This window comes from Lepidochelys kempii, chromosome 2, assembly GCF_965140265.1.
Source record: "Lepidochelys kempii isolate rLepKem1 chromosome 2, rLepKem1.hap2, whole genome shotgun sequence".
Lineage (NCBI taxonomy): Eukaryota > Metazoa > Chordata > Testudines > Cheloniidae > Lepidochelys > Lepidochelys kempii.
This window is the reverse complement of record NC_133257.1, coordinates 87,594,826-87,622,695: the sequence shown is the minus strand read 5'-3', so window position 1 is coordinate 87,622,695 and position 27,870 is coordinate 87,594,826. Positions and strand designations below refer to the sequence as shown.

Genomic DNA, 27,870 nt, shown 5'->3' with positions numbered 1-27,870 from the left:
AATGCTAGCTCAGGGCAGTTCCCGTGGAGCAGTAACCAACTGGGAGAGTATTCATTTTTAGGCAATTAACCTCAACCAGTTAATTCCCTCCACCCCTCGGAAAAGGCACTGGGCCAAGCTTTAATGTAATCATAACATGTCTGGGATTTCAGTAAACACAGTCCCATAATTTTGTACTAGTTGACTTCAGTGGTGATTCTTGTGGATGAATTGCAAGGACAATAAACCTGAAAAGTACTTCCAGAATTTAGTACTTCATAGAATTTATGGACAGTACAGCAGTCAGTCCAATTGTTGCATTTATTTAATTTAAATTTTTTAAAAATCAGGATTGTAACAAATTACTGTAATCTTTCAGGTTTCAGAGTAGCAGCCGTGTTAGTCTGTATCTGCAAAAAGAAAAGGAGTACTTGTGGCACCTTAGAGACACAAATTTATTTGAGCATAAGCTTTCGTGAGCTACAGCTCACTTCGTCAGATGCATTCAGTGAGAAATACAGTGGGGAGATTTATATACATAGAGAGCATGAAACAATGGGTGTTACCATACACACTGTAACGAGAGTGATCACTTAAGGTGAGCTATTACCGGCGGGGTGGGGGGAGACCTTTTGTAGTGATAATCAAGGTGGGCCATTTCCAGTTGACAAGAATGTCTGAGGAACGGTGGGGGGTGGGGCAGGGTGGGAAATAAACAAGGGGGAATAGTTTTACTTTGTGTAATGACCCATCCACTCCCAGTCTCTATTCAAGCCTATGTTAATTATATCCAGTTTGCAAATTCAGCAGTCTCTTGTTGGAGTCTGGTTTTGAAGTTTTTTTGTTGAAGAATTGCCACTTTTAGGTCTGTAATCGAGTGACCAAAGAGATTGAAGTGTTCTCCAACTGGTTTTTGAATGTTATAATTCTTGACGTCTGATTTGTGTCCATTTATTCTTTTACGTAGAAACTGTCCACTTTGACCAATGTACATGGCAGAGGGGCATTGCTGGCACATGATGGTATATATCAAATTGGTAGATGTGCAGGTGAACGAGCCTCTGATAGTGTGGCTGATGTGATTAGGCCCGATGATGGTGTCCCCTGAATAGATATGTGGACACAGTTGGCAACGGGCTTTGTTGCAAGAATAGGTTCCTGGGTTAGTGGTTCTGTTGTGTGGTTTGTGGTTGCTGGTGAGTATTTGCTTCAGGTTGGGGGGCTGTCTGTAAGCAAGGACTGGCCTGTCTCCCAAGATCTGTGAGAGTGATGGGTCATCCTTCAGGATAGGTTGTAGATCCTTGATGATGCCTTGGAGAGGTTTTAGTTGGGGGCTGAAGGTAATGGCTAGTGGCGTTCTGTTATTTTCTTTGTTGGGCCTGTCCTGTAGGAGGTGACTTCTGGGTACTCTTCTGGCTCTATCAATCTGTTTCTTCACTTCAGCAGGTGGGTATTGTAGTTGTAAGAATGCTTGATAGAGATCTTGTAGGTGTTTGTCTCTGTCTGAGGGGCCCTCAGGTTCCCCCTCAGGTTCCCCTCTGCCCGTCCCCCCTTTCCCCCCCGAATCTCCTGCTGGTAATAGTTCACCTTAAGTGATCACTCTCGTTACAGTGTGTATGGTAACACCCATTGTTTCATGTTCTTTGTGTATATAAATCTCCCCACTGTATTTTCCACTAATGCATCCGATGAAGTGAGCTGTAGCTCATGAAAGCTTATGCTCAAATAAATTTGTTAGTCTCTAAGATGCCACAAGTACTCCTTTTCTTTTGTAATCTCTCAATAAAGCCTGCAATCTCATTGATTTATAACAAGTTCTTGCTTGCTTGTTTGGCAACCAAGTTTTAAATCTCTACATCGTCAGCTAATATTCTGAATATTTGGTGCAGGATTGTGCCTCACCTCTGTGTGTGTTTGCTGAGCCACAGGAGGAGTTGGGAGGCACAGACCCTCTGGGGTCTCCCCGTCGAGCGGTGTGACTTCACACCCCGCCAAATGGGCCAGTGCCTTATTGATACAGTTGAACACATAGCAAACCCTGGAAGTTTTCTAACTGACTTCCCAGGCTACAAAAATGGAATGTTGCCTTTTCATAGAACCATCACAGAAATTATGCACTCCTTTCTGCTAAACTCTTTGCATTTCTCTTTCTTCTATTTTATAAATTACTTTAGTCCTGGCACCAAGCAATACACTCTGGGCTCAATCCTCAGCAGCAGTGAGTTTACACATGGCACAGCTAAGCTGTAAAGCACCTTTCTGCTCCCCATTGTAGGCCAGCCTGGGCCTAAAATGGCCCCTGGTATAATTTAGTGCAAGCTAAATTACATCAGCTGCAGGTAGTCACTGCTCCAGGCCAGGATCTGGTGCAATGCCATTCACTCCTCCTGGTCCCTTCCAACCTCAGGTAAACTCCAACGCACCCCTGAGGTGGAATAAGGGAGTGAAGGCCATCCAGCCAGCGCTGGCTTTGTCCTACCCCAGGAATCCCCTATATTAGGGGGAAATCTTCATTTGCCCCTTCAGGGCAGCTTTCCGCAGTGGTCAGCGGCACTAAACAGCCAGAAGAGGGGTCAAGGATTGAGTAAAAGCATAGTCAAGTTATAAGAGTACAGTGTGTTTCTCTTTCCTACAGTGTAGTGATTTATACCTTAGCTTCCTTTTCTTATACTTTTGCCATACAGGTAGAGGTTGAAGTAAATGCAAATTGGTGCCTGTATTTAAAAAACTTAGTGGTTGTATTTAAACACAACTTTTCTCAATTTTTACCATATATTATTAGAAATATCAGGTTTTTTCTTTTCACTGCTCCCCATTTAGGAACCCTTGCTTTATATCAGATATCATTGTGTAATAACTGTTGGCAAATGTTGCTTTCTTTATATTTGCCACTGTAAACTGACCATGCAGTTTGTTATAACAAAATTGTTTCTAAATATCTACTGTACATGAGCTATGAGAACTTAAAATTCTTTCTTATTTTTCTTTTTAGGCCTGTGACTGCAGTGATGTCGGTTCAACCAGTCTCCAGTGTGACTTACAGACAGGTCAATGCCAATGTAAAGATGAATTTGGAGGAGAAGATTGTTCTAAGTGTGCCTTAGGCTATAGGGACTATCCAGATTGTGTTTCCTGTGACTGTGACTTGAGTGGCACCAAAGCAGACAAATGTGATGAGAGTCAAGGAGTCTGTAGTTGTGAAGAAGAAACTGGCATTTGTGCCTGCAAGGTATAATATTCAACAGGAGTGAGAGATTGCTGTCTTTTGTTTGTTCCATTGTTTTAAATTGCCCTATAACTTTATTTTTAGCTTATTAGACATGATCCTGCAGTCCTTTGCATAGGCAAACCTCTCAAAGAAATAAATGGGGATTTTTCTGTATTAGGAATCCAGGATCAGGTCCATATGTATGGTCACCCATAAAAGGTAGATTCTAGCTAGCTGGAATGAGGAATCCTTGATAAGCTTAAAAACTCCCACAGTACATTCCGACAGAACAATGATTGGATTCTTTATAGTCTTGCATAGGATTTTGAATTTTTCACAACTGCAGTAAAATTGCAGTACTGAATTCACATACACAGACACAGGTTTGTTCTCTTTATTTATTGCAACTGGGTGAATGGCAAATCCATGTGTTCTAAAAATAAATTTTACAATGTGGGTCAAGAAGATTTCGGTGACAATCTTTTTTATGGTGCACAGTGCCCTCTGGGACATCAGCTAGTATTGCAGATCAGAAATGAATGATGGTACATTTGTTTTATTTTCATATTTCATTAATAGGCTCCTCTCTATTTCATAATGGGTACAAAAGCCCATTATCATAAGACAGAAGGCTGGCTATGAGTTCTGAGAATGTTTGTTTGTAGGTCTTATTAAGCTTATAGTAGTTTTGCCACTGACTTCAATGGGGACCAGGATTTCACCTGTTATCTATGTAATGAGCTTTTCAATAGCAAGAATATCACACCAAAAAGTTTTAATTATGCAAGTTCCTTGTATTCCATTTTTATTTAATGTTTTATTTCCTGTGTGATTTTTGCCTCATCAATAGCATAAATAATAACAATTTTTACCCAATAACTGAAAATAATTTTTTATTCCATATTTTGTCAGAGCATCTCTGGGAGGTGTATTACACAAGAGAGAACCAATTCAGTACAGAAAAATTGTTCTAACCTCATTAGTAGTGCAGAGATAGCATTTCAACCCAAGGCCAGAGAAAAATACATTGTCTCATTCCAAGACACTCTAGGGAGTTTGTGCTATTGGTATGAAACCTTCAGAATGCATCATCTGAATGGATATAGTTGGGAGAACAATTTCTGATGAAGGTGATGGTTTAGTAATATACAAGTACATCCCCCCCTCCATTCTCCATTTTGGCAGATAATTATTGCTTTACCCACTTTGTAGAGATAGCTATTGCATAGAAAGCATTTATACATACAAGCCTGAATCAAAAATAACTTATTTTGATTAACAAATTAGTCTAATAAAATAAAAACTGTTATTAAAACTAACGTTTAAAATCAAAGTTTACACAAGTTAAGAAGGAAGATATTATACATCTGGGGTCAGGCTTGGGTTATGAGAGATTACAAGTATTGGTTACAAGGTTCACAAGATACATACATAGTATATAACCAGCATAGACCCAGATTGGGGTGCAAGAGTTTTTAAAGTGTCACTGAGTACGTGATCTCGGGTATGCTACCCATAGAATATATTTAGAGTGCAAGTCAGTACTGGTGTAATGAATTCAACTGATTCTATTTTTTAACCACAATAGTCTCCCCCGAGGGAAGACGCACCATTCCTGGAGGTACTGCAATACCAGGTCGATGAGTGGAATGGATGGAGCAAGCTCCTATTCCATATCCTTGTTCCAAAAATCCATTTAATATATAGTCCTCTATTATGACTTTGCAATTCTACAACTTCCTTCCATCCAAGGATATCAAAGCACATAAAAAAATTAATTAGTTAAGCATCACAAAATACCTGTGAGATAGGTGTCTTAAGTAGTATTATCCTCCTTGTACAGATGGAAAAATTGAAGCACAGAAACATTATATTACTTGTACACAGGAAGTTTTTATTGGAGATGGGACTACAACAAAGATTCTGACTACTAGACCTGTTTTATTACCATAAAAGCTTTCCCCCTCAGAAATAGATCAAAAAAGCTTTATAAAGATTGGGAGAAACTGACTAATGTAAACCCAAATCCTTTCATATGATGTAAAGCTACTAGGCAAATGTAAAACTTTAAGCTTTCTCCATTGCAACCAAATGCACTCCTTAAAAGATATGTTTAAATACAGTGGAGTCGCATCTTACGTGGGGATTAGGTTCTAAAGTCAGCGTGTAGGGTGAAAATCGCGTATAGTCAAAATTACCCTTGAAAATCCTTTAAATAGCAAACCGGAGTGCTGCAACATGGCCAGGAGCATTGTCTACGATCAGCAACACTTTAAAGTAAAGTCCTTTCTCTTCAAGGTACCGCTTGACCTCCGGAGTGAAACACTTGTGGAACCAATCCAGAAATAATGCTGCCGTCACCCAAGCCTTTTTATTTGATTGCCAGAACACAGGCAGGAGATTTTTGTTCTTGCCTTTTAGGGCACGGGGCTTTGCAGCCCTGTAGAGCAAGCCCGGCTTTATTAAATGCCCAGCTGCATTGCCACAAAACCACATAGTCACACGGTCTTTAGCTGCTTTGAAGCCAGGGACTTGTTTTTCTGATTTTGAACTGTAAGTGTGGTTGGGCATTTTGGGCATTTTTTTCCAGAAGAGCCCAGTCTAGTCAGCATTAAAAACTTGTTCTGGAAGGTAGCCCTTTTCTTCTATGATTTTCTTTAATTTTTCGGGGTAGGCTTTTGCTGCCTCTTCATTGTCAGATGCAGCTTTACCAGTAGTCTGCACGTTTTTGAGGTTGAAGCGGTTCCTAAAACTGTTAAGCCAACCTTGGCTGGCTTTGAATTCCTTCTCATCACAAGGCTGTCCCTCTTCAGTGGGAGGTTTGAATAGTGCGTAGAGGCTGTCTACACTACCTGCTCGATCGGCAGGCAGCGATCGATCCAGCGGGGATCGATTTATCGCTTCTAGTCTAGACGCGATAAATCGACCCCCAAGTGCTCTCCCGTCGACTCCTGTACTCCACTGCCGCGAGAGGCGCAGGCAGAGTCGACGGGGGAGCGGCAGCAGTCAACTCACTGTAGTGAAGACACCGCGCTGAATAGATCTAAGTACTGTACGTCGACTTCAGCTTCGTTGTTCACGTAGCTGAAGTTGCATAACTTAGATTGATCCCCCCACGAGCGCGTATAGTTGAATTCACGTAAGTTAAATGTGCGTACGATGCGGCTCACCTGTACATAGATATTAGTGAGATCTATGATATCACCCTGTATCCCCAAAATGTTAAAGATGTGCCTGTGCCAGTAGAATTAGGGATATAAATATGCCGAGGAGGTGAACATCTACATCTAAAAGTCAGTAAAGATAGAAAAAAGTTTTTCTCCATATAAGTGAAAGTGGCCACACTCAAAAGAGTTGTAGAAATGGGTAGAAGGCCTCTCTCTTAAGGCTGCTGTGAAGGGGGCTGATCAGTGCCAACTGTAAGTTGTGTTGGTTTTTATTTTTAAAGTGAACTCTATCCGTTAGGAAGCAGATTGACCCCACTAGTTCATTTCACAGAAGCACATCCAGGGTCAGATTCTGCCATCCTAACTCACACTGAGCAATACTCTTCTCTGTGAGTCATCCCATTTATTAGAAACAAAAAATTAACTGAGAGTCAGTTTTTTTCCATCTTTTTCTAAACTTGTGGCTGCTAATTTTTACTAGAATATTCCAATGTTTTATTTTTGCTTGAAAATAAATTAGCTGTGTTTAAAAAAATGTCAGTAATGTATAGCAATGGAAAAATTGCATCTACTGCACAACTGCTACTGTCAAGTAACACTGAACAGTCACAATACTTGTTATAAACTTGTTGCTACACCATTTGTATAGCAGGGAAGCATTGCCTTTCTTAAAAGATCATCTTTCATTCAACTTGCAGAGCAATAAAATGTAAACATATGTATTTTTTCTCCAGGAAAATGTATTTGGGTTTCACTGCAGTGAATGCAAGACTGGAACCTTTGCTCTCCGTGCTAGCAACCCTTTAGGATGCACTCCATGTTTCTGTTTTGGGCTGTCAGAGTTTTGCTCAGAATTAGAAGACCATGTGAGAATTCCGGTAAGTAAAGCAATTTAAACTTTTGGGTCCAATTTTCTTCCACCACAGTGACTTGAATTAAATTGCATAGTTCTGTCATTCTGAGCTGAATTTGGTTCACTCTCTCATGTATGTAAAAGGTGTGGGGAGAGTATGGAAGAAGAAAAAGTTTAGTTAAGAAAGCTAAGCATTGGTATTCCTATTTCTAAAAGCACATATTAAACTTCTGCAAAAATTTAAAAGATAATTATAAAGATTGTGTCTCCATTTTTGTAACATGGCTATAGTATTTTTATTCCTCCTAAACAGAGTTTTAAAAATCTCACATAAGCTGAAACTGTTTATAGTACATTAAATTTAGATGAAATAATATTGTGGGGTGCTTCTATTGTTCCTGGTGTTGTAGGTAACCTTAACTCCAGATCAGTCCATTCTGCATGTGGTTTCTCAAAGTAACCTCACTGGAACAGTTGAGGGTGTGTTTTCTCAGTTTTCTGATGTTTTACTGGATGCCACAACTGTCAGAGAACACTTGAAAACTGAGCCATTTTATTGGAGGTTACCAGACCAGTTCCAGGGAGACCAGGTGAGATATTTCAGCTAAGAACATGAGTAAGTGTCATTTTATCATAATGGTGTCTTATCCTGATTGCACATGTTTCTGAGTTAAATCAACTATTGCAATTAAAGAGTTGAAACATTCTGAATTTAAAGTTGTCAGATTTGTAGCATATATAACTATCAATTCACACTGTACATCTTCCCATGGGGTTTTACTTGTCTCTTAAGTCTGGGGGCATCAATACTTTATCACTGTGGTATTTTTCAGGGTTAGTATGGGGAAGAAATGTTGCTGATAAATAACCTGAAAGAGACTTCAACCATGACATTTTATAGAGAAAATAGATTCTATAAACTTTTAAAACTGAGGAATTAAATGAAATTTCATGGCACACCTTGAAACAGCGGAAGCCTAACAAAGACACATATGACTACTTTTTAGAAATGCGTATTTAATTTTGTTGCAGGATTTTTGAGTTTAAGTTTATAGGTTTTATAGCAAATTCTTCAAAGAACTGACAGATTTAAGTCTTCTGATGGCAGTGATCTATTTTCAACCGGTATCCTTAGAGAGAATAAATTCAGTAATGTATCATCCAAACAGCTCATGGCCTATGGAGGAAAACTGAAGTATATTGTTGCCTTTTATGCTTTGGATGGCTTTGGCACGTCAAACTTTGAACCACAGATTCTGATAAAGGGGGGTCGCACCAGTAAATTGGTCATCTATGTGGATATCTCTGCCCCACAAAATGGAGTAAGAAGTGAGGAGGAAGTAGAAATGAAGGAGGTGAGCTAAAACAATTTGAACAAAGATGGCGTGATATAGGGGTGATTATATAGGTGAATAAAGATGGCCTTTTCCAGAAAAAAATATTTATGTTGGTGTTTTGATAAATGAATATCTGACTTAAAATGAAACAGTGAATAAAGCCCTTGAAGTAAAATGCACATTAAGAGAAAAATGGCTGACTAATGTCACTTCATGAAAATAAATGGGGAATTAAACTGAAAGTTAGTTTCTTCACTTGTTTATTTAATGCTTTGAAAATGCTGATTATGGGAAGCTTTTGAAAATTAGATTGAGATCTGCATTAGCAAATGAAATGCCCTTGAATGTTGTTTTCCTGGGCCAGTGTGGCAGTTTAGTGTTATTGTGTTGCTCTGTCAGAAAGGTTATCAACATTTGGGTTTGACTCATAGCCTGGCAGGGACTAGGAATGTGTTGGGACCAGTATGCCAAGTCCAAAGGGAGGAAAGGAACACCTCATATTGCTCTCTGGCAATCTCTTGCTGCATACGTGTTCTAGAATGAGATGCACTCAGCTTCCTTCGACCAGATCACCGCGATTAATGACTGTATTTCTCAAAGGGTGGAGGGATGAAGGGGAGAGATTGTTGCCTTTAAACAAGTATGTGGCCATGAATATTTCTGATTTAATTAATGTAAATTAATTCTCTTCCTCCTAGCATGTGTGGAAATACTTTAACTCTGTGTCTGAGCAATCTGTCACACGTTCTGACTTCATGTCAGTGCTTAGCAACGTTGAGTATATCCTTATCAAGGCATCATATGGCCAAGGATTACAGCAAAGCAGGTAAAGCATCCTCTGAACCGGCTGTATTAATTTTAGCTTACCCTAGGAATAGCCCTAACTAGGCTTGTCAGATTTCAATTTTTATTTTTCTATGGAGAACATCGATGTATAATTTTACACTTTTTATCAAATTAAAATTTTCACAGTTGTGTAAACTGATGGGTTTAAAACACTTCTTTAAAATGTCATTGATTACAATTTTACTAGTTTGTGGGAAATTATGGTGGGGTCAGACTGTGAGTGGTCGTGGTCAGACATTAATTATTCAATAACAGTAGACAATGAGATTCAAAAAGTTAAAGCTTTAACATAAAGCATAAGCACCTATTGCCTTGAATAGAAGCAGGATCTCTTCTAAATTCCTTCATTTTCTGTGAAGTGCTAAGTGTCACTGTTGCTTGTATTAGTACGAAAGCTCATAAAGAAGCACAATGACTTGTCTACTTGGACAGCAGAGGCACTTATATATCCCCTAAATCAGGGGTGGGCAAACTACAGCCCGTGGGCCGGATCCGGCCCATCAGGGCTTTGGATCTGGCCCGCGGGATTGCCCCTCTGTGGTGCCGCAGGCCCCGTGCTGTGCTCAGAAGCGGCCGGCAGCACATCCCTGGGGTCCCGGGTTTGTGTGAGAGGAGAGGCCAGAGGGCTCCGTGCGTTGCCCTTGCCTCCAGGCACTGCCCCCCGCAGCTTCCATTGGCTGGAAACGGGGAACTGTGGCCAATTGGAGCTTCGGGGGAGGTACCTGGAGGTGTGGCAAGGACAGTTCATGTAGCCCTGTGCCCCCCCTCTCCCAGGAGTTGCGCAGGGACGTGGTTCCGGCCACTTCCCGGAGCGGCGCAGTGTGGGACCAGGGCAGGCATGCAGGGAGCCTGCCCTGGCCCCGGTGCACGCCACTGCCATCCTGGAGCTGCTTTAGGTAAGTGGCGCCGGGCTGAAGCCCGAACCCCTCCTGCACCCTGTCCCCCAACTCCCTGCCCTGAGCCCTCTGCTGCACCTTGCACCCCCAAGTACCCCAATTCTCTGCACTGAGCCCCCTGTCGCACCCCACACCCTTCCTGCACCCCGACCCCCTGCCCTGAGCCTCCTCCTGCACCCCAACGCTCTGTCCTGAGCCCCCTCATACACCCTGCACCCCTCCTCTGCCCCAGTCCCTTGCCCCGAACCCGTTCCTGCACACCACACCCCCTCCCACCTCCCGCACCCCAACCCCCTGTCCTGGCCCTGCATACAATTTCCCCACCCAGAGGTGGTCCTTGGCCCAAAAAGTTTGCCCATCCCTATCCTAAATGAACTGTCTCCCATCTTACTCTTATGGTTATTGACTGACTCACTGCAGTACTGATGCATTTCTATACTTTTAATTTTCAAATGAAAAACAAGCCCTTCCACGAGAAAATAAAACATGAGTTTTATTGAATGTGAAAACGCTGGGCCTGATTGTACGCTGCCCCACTACCAGTGTAAAACACGTCCAAATCAGAATGATAGCATTTTACCCCCTAGGCTTTGCATTCACTTTGAACTAAAAATGGTAGAGAGATGATATTTTACCACATGCATTTGTCTGCTAGGAAATAAGAGCATACTTAACAGAGATGGGCCTTAACCAAACCCCCACATCAGTACATTCCTGAATTTTGAAAAAAATTATCTCTGCATCAAAACTCTGTGGCTTTGACGTGCCGAACCAAAATATCTGATCCAAACACCCTTGAACTTTACAAAAGTTTGGATCTGAACTTTATAGCTAGGGTTCAGCTTTATTCACTAATATATTCATGTTCTCTTACTCTTCATCTAAACATTTCCTGTAGAATTGCAAATATCTCAATGGAAATTGCAGTGAAGGCTGAGGAGATGCATTTGGGCAGAGAAACAGCACATCTCATAGAGCAATGTGAGTGTCCTACTGGCTATGCTGGACTCTCATGTCAGGTACGCAGCTGCTTATCAAACAAAGTACCTTTCGGTGTGTCTGTATTTCTGATAAAACATCTTAAAAGATATCCCCATATTTTTTTCTTATTCACTGCTCCACCCCACATCTGCCCATGCAGAGCTGTGCGTCGGGGTACTACAGGGCGAAACATGTAGATCTGAATGTAAAAGAGCCTCGCCAAATGATTGCACCTTGTGTGCCATGTCAGTGCAACAACCACAGTGAGACCTGTAATCTGGAAACAGGAAAGTGCCTGGTACGTACATTTCCATTGCTCTGTTGGTTTTGCCAGAACATCCAACGTCCATAGTCTATCCACTCAGGAAAGAATTTCTAAAGCATATGAGGCTGTGACACTCCAGTGGGATACATACATTTAAAGGTAATAATGGAAAATATCAGAGGACTTGTCTTCACTATGGGGCTAAGTCGACCTAAGTTACGCTACTCCAGCTACGTGGATAATATACCTGCAGTCGATGCAGCTTAGGCTGACTTACCCTGGAGTCTTCACTCTGCTGCGTCGACGCTCTCCGGTTGACTTCCCTTACTCTTCTCGGACTACTGGGGTCTACCGGAGAGTGCTCTGCTGTCGAATTAGTGGGTCTTCACTAGACCTGCTAAATCGATCCCTGCTGCATCGATTGCAGCAGTGCGATCTACCTGTAGTGAAGACCAGCCCTCAGTAATACTACTTGTTTCCTTCAGTGAAATCACTGAATGTCCTCAAAATTATGAAATTCCTATTATATGTTATTGTCTTGTTTTTTAGTATGTCCCAGACAGTTGTTTACCTATTTTCTCTTTTGCTGCTGAGATTTAAAGGTCCAGTCCTTGGGTCTTGCTGAGCTGAGCATAGGCACCTAACGGTGGAAGATGAAAAGTAGCAATATACTGGCCCTCACCCCCAAAACTGTACAAGGGGCAGACGGTCTTTTGTAAGAATTATAATTTTCTCTGTTATGTTTGGTTTTGAAGTAACTTGTGCTTTCTTTTCAAGGCTGGCTTACTTTCTTTGAATTGCATGTTAAATTCACATTTACAAAAAATATTTCCTACAGTCCCTCAGGCTTGTTAGCAGTTCTTCTTTGCCAGGCCTAACCCAACTCTAAAGCTTGAGTCAGAAAGCACCTTGGGGTTCACCGTCTTTTTAGTCTAAGACCACAAATTATAGGTCCAAAGTTTGTTACTCCAGTAAATGTCAGCCATTCCTACCCTCAACCTCCGGTTGTGTGTACAAGTAACCCTCTTGGAAGATTAATGTTAATTGAGTTTCAGTCAGAAGGAGAAATTAAAAAAAGGCACTCATTTTCTTTCTGAAGCCCAAGCAATTCACTTCTTTAAAACACCTGATCTCCACTGGCCCAAGCAGCAAGATCCCTAAGGCCATTTCTGACCTCTGCTGGTCTCAGACTGAGGGGTATCTTGAATTACTACTGTTCACTAGCCTCAACTAGTCTTCTAGCTAGTCTTTTACTAGACAATGCTAGTCCTCCAGCCTCAGAGGATTTTGAATTGTAAAAGTGGGATAGAATAAGTCAGTTAAGTTGCTTGCTAGATCCAGCTCTGTCAAACTCAAGTTGCAGTGGGGGAGGTTTAGGTTGGATATTAGGAAAAACTTTTTCACTAGGAGGGTGGTGAAACACTGGAATGCGTTACCTAAGGAGGTGGTAGAATCTCCTTCCTTACAAGTTTTTAAGGTCAGGCTTGACAAAGCCCTGGCTGGGATGATTTAATTGGGGATTGGTCCTGCTTTGAGCAGGGGGTTGGACTAGATGACCTCCTGAGGTCCCTTCCAACCCTGATATTCTATGATTCTATGAAATAGAAGGGTTTGTCTAGCATTGCCTAGTAGAAGAAGACACTATATAATTTATAATAATATATTTTCTTTGCTATCTAATTATGTATGGACTAATTAAACAGTGGGTGTGCAGGCTTCATTTATGAATATTTTGTCATTCACAGTTATCATGATTATTGAAACTTTGTTTTAGTTCTAGGTAAGCCAGTTGAATTTTCCATCAGGTGCTCATTTATTTTAATAGCTTTTTCCCCTAGTACCGTCATTTCCTGGCCCTAATTGAATTAATAGTAGTTTATATCAAAAACGTCTGAGGATCAGGAAATAAATTAGGTCAGCATGGTTGGCAGGGCACTGAGGGGAAATAAAGCATGCTTGTGATCGACTCATTTGTGGAAATACAAAATGATCTTCAGCACAGAAAATGCTGGCTAACGGTGATATTAAAGATGATTAGTAAAGACTGCACCAATTTATTGATTGGAGAGATGATAAAATTCCTGTTGCTGTTTTAAACTGTGTGAATTTCTTGTTGTGTACCAGAACTGCAGAGATAACACAGCTGGTGAGCACTGTAGTGTTTGTGCCCCAGGCTACTATGGGAAAGTAATTGGATCTGTCAATGACTGCTCTCTTTGTGCCTGTCCCAGAACCAACCTGACGAGGTAACCAAACATTTTGAACTCTGATGTGCATTTGATCACTACACTGATGCTTGCTAGCACCCTGACAATAAAGGGACCTGTCTTTATTATATCTCCTTGCTTGCAGGGGTTTGTATGTCATCTATTTTTTTCCTTGTATAGGGCTGAACCTTGTACTTGGGGTTATCCAGCCTCAGAGGATTTTGAATTGTTAAAGTGGGATAGAATAAGTCAGTTAAGTTTTTTGCTAGATCCATGCTCTGTCAAATAGAAGGGTTTGTTGGAGAGGTCTTGTTTCTGACATGCACTAATTTAAGCCTAGTCCCACTTGGTACTTTAAGCTTCTAAATGTGAATGAATGCCTTTTGTGTGAGGTTTCCCCATTATCTGTTTTACAGAGGGACAATTCATCTTATTTTGAAAGAGAAATTACTGTGTATACACACAAGCTCTTTTTCCAGAAACCTCAAGCTTGAAAGGCAATATGTACGGATGACTGAGCTCAAGCCTGGGACCTAGGAACTACTGAAATCTAATCCTAGTCCGTGTGAGGCTTTGGCTATGACAATCAACCTCCTACCTCACTTTCCCCACCTGTAAAATGGGCAGGGATAATGGTCCAAAATGACTTATGATCTGCACATCAATGTGTGCTGGCACAGATCCTGGCAGAAGGCCCACAGTGGCACAGAGTATCCCTTCTTGTTAGGGAGCCTGCAGCATATTATCTCTGCCTAAGAAGAGAGCAGCTAGTGTGGTCTGGCTCAAGAAGACAGGATAGGTACCGATTTAGAGCTTCCCTTTGGCGTCTGTCATCAGCATGGCTCCAATGAAGCCCTGATCACAACTTAAACATGTCTTTCCACAGCAGAACAACTGAGGGAGGATGACAGCAGAAACACTGTCCTCCCTCAAGCAGGGATGAAATTCCTCTGGGGGGACAAGAGGCAAGATTTAAGCAGCTCCATCACGGTGAACTGAGCTTAATATCGGGCTGTTTGAGTGAGCTTCTTTTATATTGAATACATAACACGGGCTTTAACCTTTTAGTGAAGTATATAGGTTGAGACTCTAACGTAGTACACAGTTACCAAAGAGCAATGAATTTATAAATATTTCCAAGATACACAAAGATTTCACAGCACAAACTCTATTACACTACATCACAGTGAATGAACGACACTGCAGCGTACAATATTTTGTGTTTTAAATGTCGTGTTCACCTGGTAAGACTGCAGATGTCTGAACTTGTATGGTCTTGCATTTGGGTTGTATCTGTTATTTAGCAACTCTTTCTTCCTCTAGCTTTAGTCCCACTTGTGTTCTGAAAGATGGTCATGATTTCCACTGCGATGCTTGTCTCACTGGATATGAAGGGCAATACTGTGAAAGGTGAGATACATTTACGCTCCAGGAGGTTTTTGACAAGCCCTACACGTGTCTGTACCTTTAATGGAGTACTCAATTTGCATGTGATGCTTTTTTATAAAAAATGGAATTGCTTAGAGTGATTTGTAGATTATTATACATAGACTGATAATTACAAATATATTATGTGCCTCAATCACCTATACATGATCTTAAATCAGCTAGTGTTAATGAAAAAGAGAGGGTTTTTTTGCTAATAGATTTTAAAATAATTTTCAGTATCCCTTGTCCCCCTTGTCCCTTGTAGGTGTTCTCTAGGTTATTATGGTAATCCTGAAATGCCTGGTGGCAGCTGTCAACAATGTCAATGCAATCCAAGTGGCTCGAGTCACAATAATTGTGATCACATATCTGGACAATGCCTTTGTAAGCAGGGTGTGACAGGACAACTGTGCGATGCATGTGAACCCAGACACATCCTTGTGGAAAACGAATGTGTTTGTAGGTGTTTTTTCTTGTCTCTCACTGGGTTTGTGGTGGTCAGGTGGCATTTGTGTGGGTGTGAAGTGCTTGGTAGTAAAAAAAAGAGAGATCAGGCTTGCACGTTAACCTACTTTTACGCTGAATTACTAATGTAAGGTCAGTTTCTGCCTGACTTTTACATGACTGGTCAGTGGAGCAGAGGGGTGCAAGGAGCCAATGAAATTACAGCAGCATAGAATATGTTTCGTTGGGCCAGATTCTCTCTCCAAAGCAGTATGAATGCATCAACTTCAATGGTATTAGTCTGGATTTACACCAATGTAAGTGAGGGGATCTGACCCCTCAGACTTACACTAGTGTTAAACTGGTGTGGTGGGGGTGGTGTGGTCAGAATCAGATGCTATGTTTTTAAAACATACTACAGAATGTACAATATTGCATACTATCAATATTATTTGTAGGCTTTCTTAACACACAAAGTAAATGTATGTTATATGTAAATTAATGTTTCCTTTTCAACGAATGCCTTTTTATCGTAACATTACTCCCTTTTTTTTTAAAATGATTTCTTCAGCTTGCAATGATGACTGCACAGGTGTTTTATTAAATGACTTGGATCACCTTGACAAAGCCATATTTTCGGTAAACTTCACTGGTGTTACCTTTGCACCATATGGGATATTGGCAGATGTGGAGAATGTAACAAAATACCTGAAGGTAAACAATAAATAATGGAAATATTTACTGATACTTTGTAAGCAAAACTTAGGGCTGGTTCTGATCTCACTTACTTTGGGGTAAGTCAGGAGTAACATTCTTAAAGTTAATGGCTTTAGAATGGTGTCTGGTATAAAACTGGTGTACATCAGATCAGAATAGGACCATAAATTTGCCTTCAGAATGTCAAACTTTATTCCCTGAGCCTCCCCAGATGTCTATATAACATTGTACCAGTTTTCTTGTGTCTAATATTTAATAAATTAGAGTATTTAATATATATTATTGTACCACATTACCATGCCCATGTTTCACCTTTATATTTTTAGCCAGATCCTCAGCTGAAGTCTATGGAGCTACATTGATTTACTCCAGCTGAAGACAGGCCATTTGTTTTCAGTAGAACAGGGATAACCTTGAGGGACCTGTACACTACAGGAAAGTAGAAAATCAAGTCATGAACTGGTTTCTCCGTTGGTCCCATTGCTGAAGGTAGTAAGGGATCTGGCAGTGAGTTGTTTCTTCCCTAATGAGCCCTGCTGCTGAAGAGGGTAATATGACCTGCCTGTCCATTACAGAGCTTGCATGGGACACGTTGGCTGCTTGCTTTGCTTATGCTTGCCTGACAGTAATAGGTGCTTTCCTCCGTGACCTATACCAGGAAACAAATACAAGATAGGATTTTTCAGAATGTCAAAAGATTTCAGTCCCAGAACTGCATGTTATTTGGGCTTCCCTTAATCCTCCCCACCATTGAACTGAATATACCAGGGGCTGGCAAACTTTTTGGCCTGAGGGCCGCATCGGGTTTTGGAAATTGTATGGAGGGCCGGTTAGAGGAGGCTGTGCCTCCCCAAACTGCCAGGCTTGGCCCGGCCCGCCCCTCCCCCCCCCCCCCCGAGACTCCTGCCCCATCCATCCCCCTCCCGCTCCCTGTCCCCTGATCTCCCCCGGAACCTCCGCCCCTGACTGCCCACCACCACCCCATCCAACTCCTCCTCTCCTTCCTGACTGCCCCCCCGGAACCCCTGCCCCATCCAACCACCCCTTCTCCCTATCCCCTGACTGCCCCCTGCTGCCCCATCCAATCTCCCTCTACTTCCTGACTGCCCCCACCGGGACCCCTGCCTTCATTCAAGCCCCCTGTTCCTCGCCCTCTGACTGCCCTGACCCCTATCCACACCCCCTCCCCCTGATAACCCGCCCCCTCGAACTCACCCGCCCTCTATCCAACCTCACCACCAGCCAGACTTTGGGAACTACAGACCTTCACCACAAACAGGGCGATTGTTTTAAAGGAAGAATTTGATTGTAAGTAATAGTAATGACGCAGAAAAGAAAACAAGAAGGTTGCTGAGTCAGAAGAATGTAATAGAGATGGGACACCAAAGCCCATGTTTATGGAGTGCACTCATGAAACAACCTGTCTTAAACTTACCTACATATCTAGTCATCTGCTTCCAATCCAATCTCCTACCAGCTTAATAAAGCAATTGTTCTTACTGCGCTGCCTGGAGCACTGGTGGCTGGTGGTGCTTCAGCCGCACCGCCTGGCTGGAGCCAGCCATGCACCGCGCAGCACAGAGCACCGGGTCAGGCCAGGCTCTGCAGCTGTGCTGCCCCAGGAGCTCGCAGCCCCGCTGCCCAGAGCATTGTGCCGGCGGTGCAGTGAGCTGAGGCTGCGGGGGAGGGGGAACAGTAAGGGAGGGGCCGGGGGCTAGCCTCCTGGGCCAGGAGCTCAGGGGCTAGGCAGGAGGGTCCTGGTGGCTGGATCTGGCCTGTCGGCCGTAGTTGCCCACCTCTGGAATATACTATCGAACAATTGCTTTATTACATTCTTCTGACTCAGCAACCTTCTTGTTTTCTTTTCTGCGTCATTACTATTACTAGAAATAATATTACCATAATGCCTCGGAGCTCTAGTTGTTGGCCAGTAATCCATTGTGCTAAGCGCTGTGCAAACACAGAACAAAAGACAATCTCTGCCCCACAGAACTTACAATCAAATTCTTCCTTTAAAACAATCGCCCTGTTTGTGGTGGAGGTCTGTAGTTCCCAAAGTCTGGCTGCAGAGATGCTGCCAACAAGCTGTCATGGTAGCCTAAGTTCCTTCTAAGCTGTGTGGCCGTGCAGCAGGCTATCAAGGGCTGCCCAGGCAGGGAGAGGTGCCACTCCCCTGGCCTGGCCCAGCCCAGTCCAGACTTGCCAGAGCTGCCACAGCCAGGGAGAGGCGCCCCTCCTCTGGCCCGGTCCAGCCCAGCCCCACTGGAGCTGCCGTGGCCAGGGAGAGGCGCTTCTTATCCAGCCCCGAGTTGCTGGGGTGAGAGAAGGCTAGGGGGAGTCCTCTCTCCCTGCCGCAGCCCCGGGGCAGCCTGCCCCTCAAACCCCTCATCCCCGACCACACCCCAGAGCCTTCCCCTGCAGCTGGAGCCCCTCACCCCCTGCACCCCAATCCTCTACCCCAGCCCTGAGCCCTCTCCTGCACCCTGATCCCCTCATCCCTGGCCCCACCCTAGAGCCCGCACCCCCAGTCAAAGCCCTCACCACCCCACACCCCAACCCTCTGCCCTAGCCCTGAGCCCCTTCCTACGCTCCAATCCCCTCATCCCTGGCCCCATCCCAGAGCCCGTACCCCCCAGCCAGAGCCCACACCTCCCCACACCCCAACCCTTTGCCCCAGCCTTGAGCCCCCTCCCACACTCTGAACCTCTTGGCCCCACCCCCGCCACACATCACCTCCATATTGGTGCACATAACAAAATTCATTCTGCACGTGGACGTAAAAAATTAGAGGGAACACTGATGGTAGCTGGTGCAAAGCATTTTGGGGAACATTTAGGAACAACAATTCTTGCTACACATGACTGAACAGGAACAGATACGCTCTTCTAGAATGGAGGGGTTGGGCTGGGTGGGAAGAAACTTAGCAGCTGAAAAAAAGCACTACAGGACTGACTCTTTGGTGAATTTCTACCATTGCCCTGTCACAGTTCTGGTGTCCCTTGCCTTTGGTGTGGCACTTTTTTTGTGTGTGCAAACTTAACCTGTGCCTAAATGTTTGAGGCTAAATTTTCTCCATGGATCCCTGAAATGTGTGTTAACAGTAAAGAGTTTGAGGCACGAACAGCCTAATCCTCATTAAGGAGAAGCTCAACTGCTCCATCTTAACTCACTTATATTGTATTTCCATCTGTGATACTCCATGTATTCACGTGCTTGGTGCTTTACAACTTCGTGAATTCAGTTAAAATATTGTAGGGGCACATTAAAAACTAGGTTCATGTAGCCCAGTCTTTGTCCCTGCACAAAGCCAGTGTAAAAGGCATGCAGATTGCTGGAACAGAATCTTCCGTGCTTCACGGCTGCTAAAATAAGAGTGTGTAGTGAAAAGTACCTACTCAGCAATAACTGTAGTGAGACAAAAAGAAAAGGAGTACTTGTGGCACCTTAGAGACTAACCCATTTATTTGAGCATAAGCTTTCGTGAGCTACAGCTCACTTCATCGGATGCATACTGTGGAAACTGCAGAAGACATTATCTACACAGAGACCATGAAACAATACCTCCTCCCACCCCACTCTCCTGCTATGAGTGGGGTGGGAGGGGGTATTGTTTCATGGTCTCTGTGTATATATAATGTCTTCTGCAGTTTCCACAGTATGCATCCGATGAAGTGAGCTGTAGCTCACGAAAGCTTATGCTCAAATAAATTGGTTAGTCTCTAAGGTGCCACAAGTACTCCTTTTCTTTTTGCGAATACAGACTAACACGGCTGTTATTCTGAAACCTGTAGTGAGACAAACTCTAAAGTATAAGTAAAACCACATTTTTCTTTGTATTCTGTCATATCTTGACAAATCCATGATAAAGTGAGACTTCTAGTGCTGATGGATGCTGCAAATTAAAATGAAATTGAGTTAGAAGAATAATATTTTCTTTTATAAATGATATCCAGATTGAACACTTAAGGATGTAATTTAATATTTTTATGTGTATGATATTAGAGGATCACTTTGATTCAATTACAGCTTTATGCTTGGTCAGAGATCATCTTACCCTTTCGTTTTAATCATGTTGCCATTGTTTTATGTACCAACTCTATAGAAATATTGTACTATTTGAATACTTGTGTAATAATAGAATTAGCTTTTACTTTGTAATTGTTTCTGTATTCTTGTAGGAAAATAATCTCTTTTGGCATATACTTTTAAAACCATATAATATGTTTAGCACTTTACTGCTAAAATGAAAACAGAGTTTTTGTGAAAATAACATCAGCTTCAATTTCGCCTTCAGTGCACATATTTGGCATTTAAGTCAAATGATCTAAACCAGCTGTCACTGCACTGATAACTGAGATGCTCAAGGAATTTCAAAAAAATTGTAAGAAACCTCTATGGAATTTTGGACTCTGGGATAGTTGCCAGGGTTATGGCTATAGTACAGATTGTCATGTTCATGTTGTGCCATAATAATTCCGAACCATTGCTTCTAAAGAAATTATTTGGTAACTTTAGAGAATAAAATGGTAACAACTGCTTACCTTCCCTTTGAGTGATGTCAGACATACCTGTTTCTTTCTCTTTCTGGCTAACCTAAAAATTGCACCCCTTCTGAGATAAACAAAAGTAAATCCAACTGAAAACAAAATTTTAAAAATATCCAGTCTTTTTCAGGTTTCAGAGTAACAGCCATGTTAGTCACAAGGTCTGTCAATCTTGTCTCCTCTCCATTGTATTGCATCAAAGCCCCTTGTTAGTCCCTTAGAGTCAAAGAGAGGGACCTCTTCCATCCTCCTTCTTCCATATGTGTCAGTTTTGGGACTCTCAACAATGAAGTAGAGACCACCAGCTCTGCTGCTTCTCTTCTTCCAATGCTAAACTTACTCTGCTCTGCCATAGTCCTTAGTTTCTCCTCTCAGGATGTGGATATCTCTGTCTCTCTAGCTAAAATATCACTCCTGTCCCAGTCAGGGGTGAAAGTAACTTAAAGGACTTACCGTTACGCCGGAGTCCTGAGCAGGGGGCATGGCCTCAACTGGAAGAGGCGTGGCCTCAACTGGAAAGGGGGGGCCTTTAAATACCCGGGCCCTTTAAATCAATTTTAAAGGCCCCAGGGCTCTGGCTGTGCTAGCAGTGGCTAGGAGCCCCGGGCCCTTTAAATAACCCCTGAGCTACCAGCTGCAGAGGCGGCTGGGAGCCGCGGGGCTTAGGGTTGATTTAAATCACTGCCGGAGCTCTGCCGCCGCTACCCCAGGGCTCCAGCAGCAGGGCTCGGGAGGTGATTTAAAGGGCCCGGGTCTCCAGCCGCTGCAGGGAGCCCCAGGCCCTTTAAATCTCCAGCCTGGGGAAGCCAGTCTGATCCAGCACAGTGTACCAGCTCTTGCCGGTATGCCATACCGTACCGTACCAGCTTACTTTCACCTCTGGTCCCAGTTGACTTACCTCACCACCAAGCTGGCTGTTTTTAGGCTTCTTCTTGAGCTGTTTCACTAGCTTCTTCAAAAGCTACCGCCAGGATTTCCAAGGGCCTTGCCCTGGAGAAACCCAGAGGTACTGCTTCCGGCCCATTCCCAGTGAGTAAGTGTCTGTCTGTCTGCTTAGCAAGAATCATAGCAGGTCTTGGTCTTTCCCTAGCCTTTCCCTGTTCTGAGGGAGGGGACACTTATGTCCCCTGATATGTCTTCCCAGCGTTCCTTGCTATAAGGCTTACTGCTTTCATCAGTTTTGGGAACTATATATTTGAAACCGGAACTGGACCATACTGGCCATACGCTAACTTAAAGAGACATTGAGGTGTTGACTCTCACACCTGTCTAGAAATCCACACTTTGCTCAAGTGTGTATACCTTTTATATCTTACATCTCTTAATACCTTTTGAGAAGCAATATTTTGTGACACCCATGTTTGTACTAAATATGAAGGGACAAGGTGGATGTGAGGTAACATCTTTTATTGGATCAACTTCTGTTGGTGAAAGAGACAAGCTTTCGAGCTACAAAGACCTCTTCTTCAGGTCATTTTGTATACATTTACAGTAATTCTAGATATGCAGAGTAAGTTAGCAAACTATACATAGAGAAGTGCCTGTCCTGGAATTCCAGGACTAGTGAACATCCTCAGACTTGGATGGATCCAGAGAACTGGCCCTTAATTTTAAAAATGGCCTACCTTTGTGCACCAGCAATACTTCTGAGCTTAGTTTATGTCGCAGCAGATTCAGGTGTTTAAACGTAAACACCTAAATTGTGCACATAGTTATTTGCATCCACAATTTTCTGCACACAAAAATGGTGGTGACCTCATGAAGGCTGGACTAAAAAGCCCCCAGACCTTAAATGTCAATCCGTTACTCTTTTTAGGAGTCTTTATTGTCTAGAGAGGATCCAATCTATTCACTGGAGATGGCAAAAGAAGGTCTTGTGAATATATCAGGAGGCACAGATCGACTGCACAAAGAGGCAAGTACCCTGCACTTTCATTCCTAGCCAAACAGAGTGATCTTTCGGAACCCCTTATGGAAAAGTTTTATAGAATGTAACAGAGCTGAAGCAACAGGATTCTATAGAAAGGTAATAGGGTTGTATAGAAGTTACTCTAAAAACTATTAAAAATTAATAAAGGATACAATAGGTTTTTGTGCTATTCTGTATAAATCTGTAGCAGAGATATAATGTTCTCTTAAATTCTACAGAATAATTAAAAATCCTATAGAAGGGTTATAGTTTTTCTGTTAGAAGACTTTTCAGTAAGGTGCTCTTTTTGTATCATAATCCTTCAGTGGTTCATGTTGTAAGAAATGGAAATATTTTCTTTTCATTGGTTTTGACCCAGAAGGCTTATTTAACCTTTTGTCATTGTTGGACACTTTCCAAGAAGTCTTACACTTCAATTTCGCTGTAGTATTTTGTTACAAAATGATTTCAGTGTAAATTGAACAAATTTTAAATAAATGGGCAAATCCTAAAGTCTGTATTAAGTCTTTACACAGGCAAAATTCCCAGTGAAGTAAGACGATTTACTTGAGTAAGATTTTGTCTCCTAAAGAATAAAAATATAGAATAAAAAAGAATAGAAATATCCTTCAGTGGACATATCTGATGTCATTTGTTGACCACATATACCCTCCTAAATCTCTAATTTCATTCAACAGCTGCAGTGGTGACCATATTGCTATAATTACCAGAGATGCCATGTCTTGAAAGTAGTTTTCTTAAGATAGCATTGATGTCAAAGGGAAAAAACATCAAAGTATTCCTTTTGGGGGTAATAATATTCATTGTGACAACAACTTTGATAACAGTTTTTCACTGATATTTGAGTTTGGGACTGGCAGAATACTTAATGAAGGTGTCTCATCACATCTGCTTGGCAGATACTAGAAATCCACCAAACCAATTTGTTCTGTCTCCTCAAGAACTTCTAATCATTTTCTCATGCAATTCAATGATAACCTTAGAAATGTTTTTCCTTCAGTGGAAAAGCTATCAGAGGGCAATAATCAGTCTTAAAATTGCTTTTTTTTTAAAATGTTTATCATAAACGTTCATTTATTTATTTTTATGCTAGTTAACTAGAATATTGGAGAGAGGATGGCAGCTCAACAATGCAACTCAAAGAACCATGAATGAGAGTCAACATTTGACTGTATTTATTGACACCATGTATACAACCATCAAAGGTAATGTGTCTGATTGTAAGCTACGGCCACTTACATTATTGAATTAAAAATGTATTCACTTTGTAAATCTGTGAGAACTGTTTGCAAAGAGAGGGTGTTTATGCTGTTTGGGTAAGGGATTCATCTTATTTTGTCTCATGGAGTTGACTGAATTGTTTCCTTCCCACTTAGTACTTGCTGAAGTGGCCACATCTTTAAATGAGACTCTGGCTCTGAATTTCCAGTTGTCAAACAGTACATCTCAAAGTCTGCAGGAAGATATCTCCACCATGCTGGAAGCAATGCGCAGAAGACATTTCATGCAGCAGGATCAAAATGTCACCACTGTACTAAAGTAAACCTACTGTCTTATTGATATTTCTCTATTCGTGGACAATCTATCGTTCATGTAGGGATCTATGAGAGGAAAAAATGGTCCAGTGTCTCCTTAGTATTGGCAAAATTTTATGAAGCTCTGTCATGAGGGGAAGTGGAAACTGAAATGCCTGGAGTTGGCCATAGTTTAAATAGAGTCTCAATGCACAGTTGGGACCTGATCCAAAGACTCCCATTGATTTCAATGGGCTCCAGACTAGGGTCTTGATGCACATACTATGGAATTGTGTTACAGGGGAAAGTGTCTATTTGCTTTTGAGATAGATTTACTATCTCTGACCAAAGTTCTGCTCCCTCTTCCATAGCTCTGTAGGGCCCCAAATGCAGCATGACTGGGGTGTTCTGCTGCACTGGAGGGTGCGTGATCAAATCTCTGAAACACATGTAAGAATTCCATAATCTCTAAGCACCACCATTCCCAGTTCCACAGGGGTTCTTCCCACATTCAAGCACAGCAGGATTCTGAGCACAGCCCTGGACAGGGACAGGTTTATATGCCATCGTGCAGCTCCACAGCTCACTGTCCCCTAGTGGGATTGCAGCAGAAACAGGGGTTACGGTAGCCTGAGGGCTGTAGTAATTTGTGTGTGTGTGTATGTATGTAGGGACATTTCTTCCCCCAGGCCTCCAGTCAACCTCCTGTTGCAAGCCCAGCTGGGGAAGGAATTAGTCTTTTGCTGGTATGGATGCACATGTGGCATATGTTTTGTAGGTGAAACCTCAGCATTTATTTTGAGCATTCAGCTTTTATTCTAAGTCATAACTTTGATTTCACATTGCTTTCTCCTTATTTGTTTCTTCTTGAAGACAGCTTTAGATTCTTTATTGCCAGAGTTGGGAAATCTAACCACCAAATTTTTCAGAATTTGAGTGTGGTTTTCAAAAATGCCCTTTATTGCTTTAACTCTGTTCCCACTGATGTCAATAAGAATTGACCCTGGACTTTAATGGGTACAGAAGTAGACCAGTTTGAAATGCTTTTGAATATCCCACCCTTTGTTTTAAAATATTTTGGATTGGGAAGAATGTTTGTCTATACTTGTCAGGGCTTGTCTAAATGGAGAGTTAGTGCCCGGCAAGCTAGGGTGTAAATATACAGTGCACTAGCGTGTTGTGCATGAACTGTCTGTGTGGACCCTGCTACTGCCCATTAGAAGTTCCCTCGTGGACTTGGACCTACTTCTGTGTCATATTCCCATTGAATAGTTATATTTTCATATGTTAATGTGAATATAAGAACAAAAGAATGGCCATACTGGGTCAGACCAAAGGTCCATCTAGCCCAGTATCCTGTCTTCCGACAGTGGCCAATGCCAGGTGCCCCAAAGGGAATGAACAGAACAGGTAATCATCAAGTGATCCATCCCCTGTTGCCCATTCCCAGCTTCTGACAAACGGAGGCTAGGAAATCCATCTCTATACATCCTAACCAATAACAATTGATGGGCCTATCTTCCATGAAATTATCTAGTTCTTTTTTTAATCCTGTTATAGTCTTGGCCTTCACAACATCCTCTGGCAAAAATTTCCACAGACTGACTGTGCATTGTATGAAAAAATACTTCCTTTTGCTTGTTTTAAACCTGCTGCCTATTAATTTCATGTGGTGACTTCTTGTTCTTGTGTTTTTATAGACCTCAGTCATATCCCTCCTTCGTTGTCTCTTTTCCAAGCTGAAAAGTCCCAGTCTTATTAATCTCTCCTCATACGGAATCCATTCTATACCCCTAATCATTTTTTGTTGCCATTTTCTAAACCTTTTCCAATTCCAATTGTGACAAAGCTCTGTCCTTGCCTCCGTGGGTCTCGCGTTTCCTGGCAGATTTCGCTAACCTCAGAGGCTCACTGTGACCCTGCACATAACCCTTCTCTCTCTAGAGACAAGGGTCACAGTCTACTGAGCCATTTTCATCATAAGCCAGCGAGGGAGGTGAGGAGAAGTTATTGTTCCTTGCATAGTCTCTGTTGTCTCCCAGTCTCAGGATTAATTAAGGATTAATTAATTAAGGATTAATCAGGGGGCAAAGGTGGGGGGGGAAGCCCAGGCCCACCCTCTACTCTGGGCTCCAGCCCAGGGACCCTAATAGTATCAGCTATGGTAGCTGACCTTATAGACACCTTACATGTACAATTCCCTGGGCTACTTCCCCCACAGCAGCTCTCACTTCTTCAAGCTCCACTTCACCCTCCTCCTTCCTTGTCCCTGATATGGTGTGTACTACTCAGCCTCTCCAACAGCGCAACTTCCTCCCACAGCTCCTGACATGCACACCCACCTGACTGGCTGGGAGACTTTTAACTAGTTTCAGCCAGCCCCTGATTGGCTTCAGGTGTCCCAATCAACCTAGTCTTATCCCTGTCTTCTGGAAAGTTCTTAATTGGCCCCAGGTGTCTTAATTGACCTGGAGCAGCTGCCATTTCACTTATCCTGGTACCAGGGATTTGTTTAGCCTGGAGCTAATACATCGATCTCCCACTACTTTTCTATAGCCATCTGGCCTTGCACTGTCACACAATATATATATATATATATATATTTTGAGATGGGGCAACCACATCTGTACGCAGTATTCAAGATGTGGGCATACCATGGATTTATATATGTGATCCCCAAATATAGTGTTGCTCACCTGTCTCTCATGCTTGGTCCTGTCTATTAATTTCTGTAAGAGCCAGATGGCCATGAAAATGGACTACAAATAAAACCTGGTTATAGTTATAATGAATTAGGACTTGGAATAGCTTCCTGGCCTTATGAAAGTGTTTGAGAACACACCATTAAATAACAAAATATTTCTGACTTTTACAGCAGTTTGGGCTGTTAAACAAAGGCATTTGTAAGTTAACTTTTTCAATTGTAGGCTTTCAGCAGAAATTTCTGAAAGTTCTCTGATAAGTGTCCTTTCACACACTAAGAAGAGAATTAATAAGATTTATGCTAGCAGCATGAGAGTTTGCTTTACAGAATTTATAATGCTCTAGAGCTACAAATTCAAAGCTAATTTAAATAAGCAGTTGGACAATGCATTTGTCAGGCAGCAGATAGTTATCCCATGGCACTTGGTAAATTTTGTTTATGATGATATATCATTAAACAATATCTAACTTAAGCGTCTCTAAGGGCTTGTCTACAGTACCTGCTGGATCAATGGGCAGAGATCGATCCAGCGGGGGTAGTCTAGACACGATAAATCAACTGCCAAGCGCTTTCCCGTCGACTCTGGTACTCCACCAGGGCAAGAGGCGCAGGCGGAGTCGACAAAAGAGCGTCAGCTGTCGACTTACTGCAGTGAAGACACCACGTTAAGTAGATCTAACTACTTTGACAACTACGTTATTCAGATAGCTGAAGTTGCGTAACTTAGATCGATTTCCCCTCTTGCCCCCCTCCAGTGTAGACCAGGCCTGAATTTACTACATAAGACAAAATTCCTGAACTACAGTATAACCTTTTTACGGTACACTCAAGTGTTGGGGGAATACTGCCT

At 42.4% G+C, this 27,870-nt stretch overlaps 1 protein-coding gene and 1 pseudogene across 1 annotated transcript in view; one reads left to right on the top strand and one right to left on the bottom strand.

Annotated features, from left to right (window-relative positions):
* The window catches only part of LAMA1 (laminin subunit alpha 1), a 153,900-nt gene that overhangs the window by 83,829 nt on the left and 42,201 nt on the right, over nt 1-27,870 (top strand). Inside the window, 14 exon segments of the mRNA XM_073331559.1 lie at nt 2,972-3,208; nt 7,089-7,232; nt 7,618-7,797; nt 8,377-8,562; nt 9,243-9,370; nt 11,185-11,305; nt 11,428-11,565; nt 13,657-13,778; nt 15,063-15,149; nt 15,433-15,626; nt 16,183-16,325; nt 22,689-22,787; nt 23,896-24,007; nt 24,179-24,341. Coding sequence (XP_073187660.1) covers nt 2,972-3,208; nt 7,089-7,232; nt 7,618-7,797; nt 8,377-8,562; nt 9,243-9,370; nt 11,185-11,305; nt 11,428-11,565; nt 13,657-13,778; nt 15,063-15,149; nt 15,433-15,626; nt 16,183-16,325; nt 22,689-22,787; nt 23,896-24,007; nt 24,179-24,341 — 2,054 coding nt within the window.
* On the bottom strand, nt 4,787-4,916 carry LOC140908045 (U2 spliceosomal RNA; annotated as a pseudogene).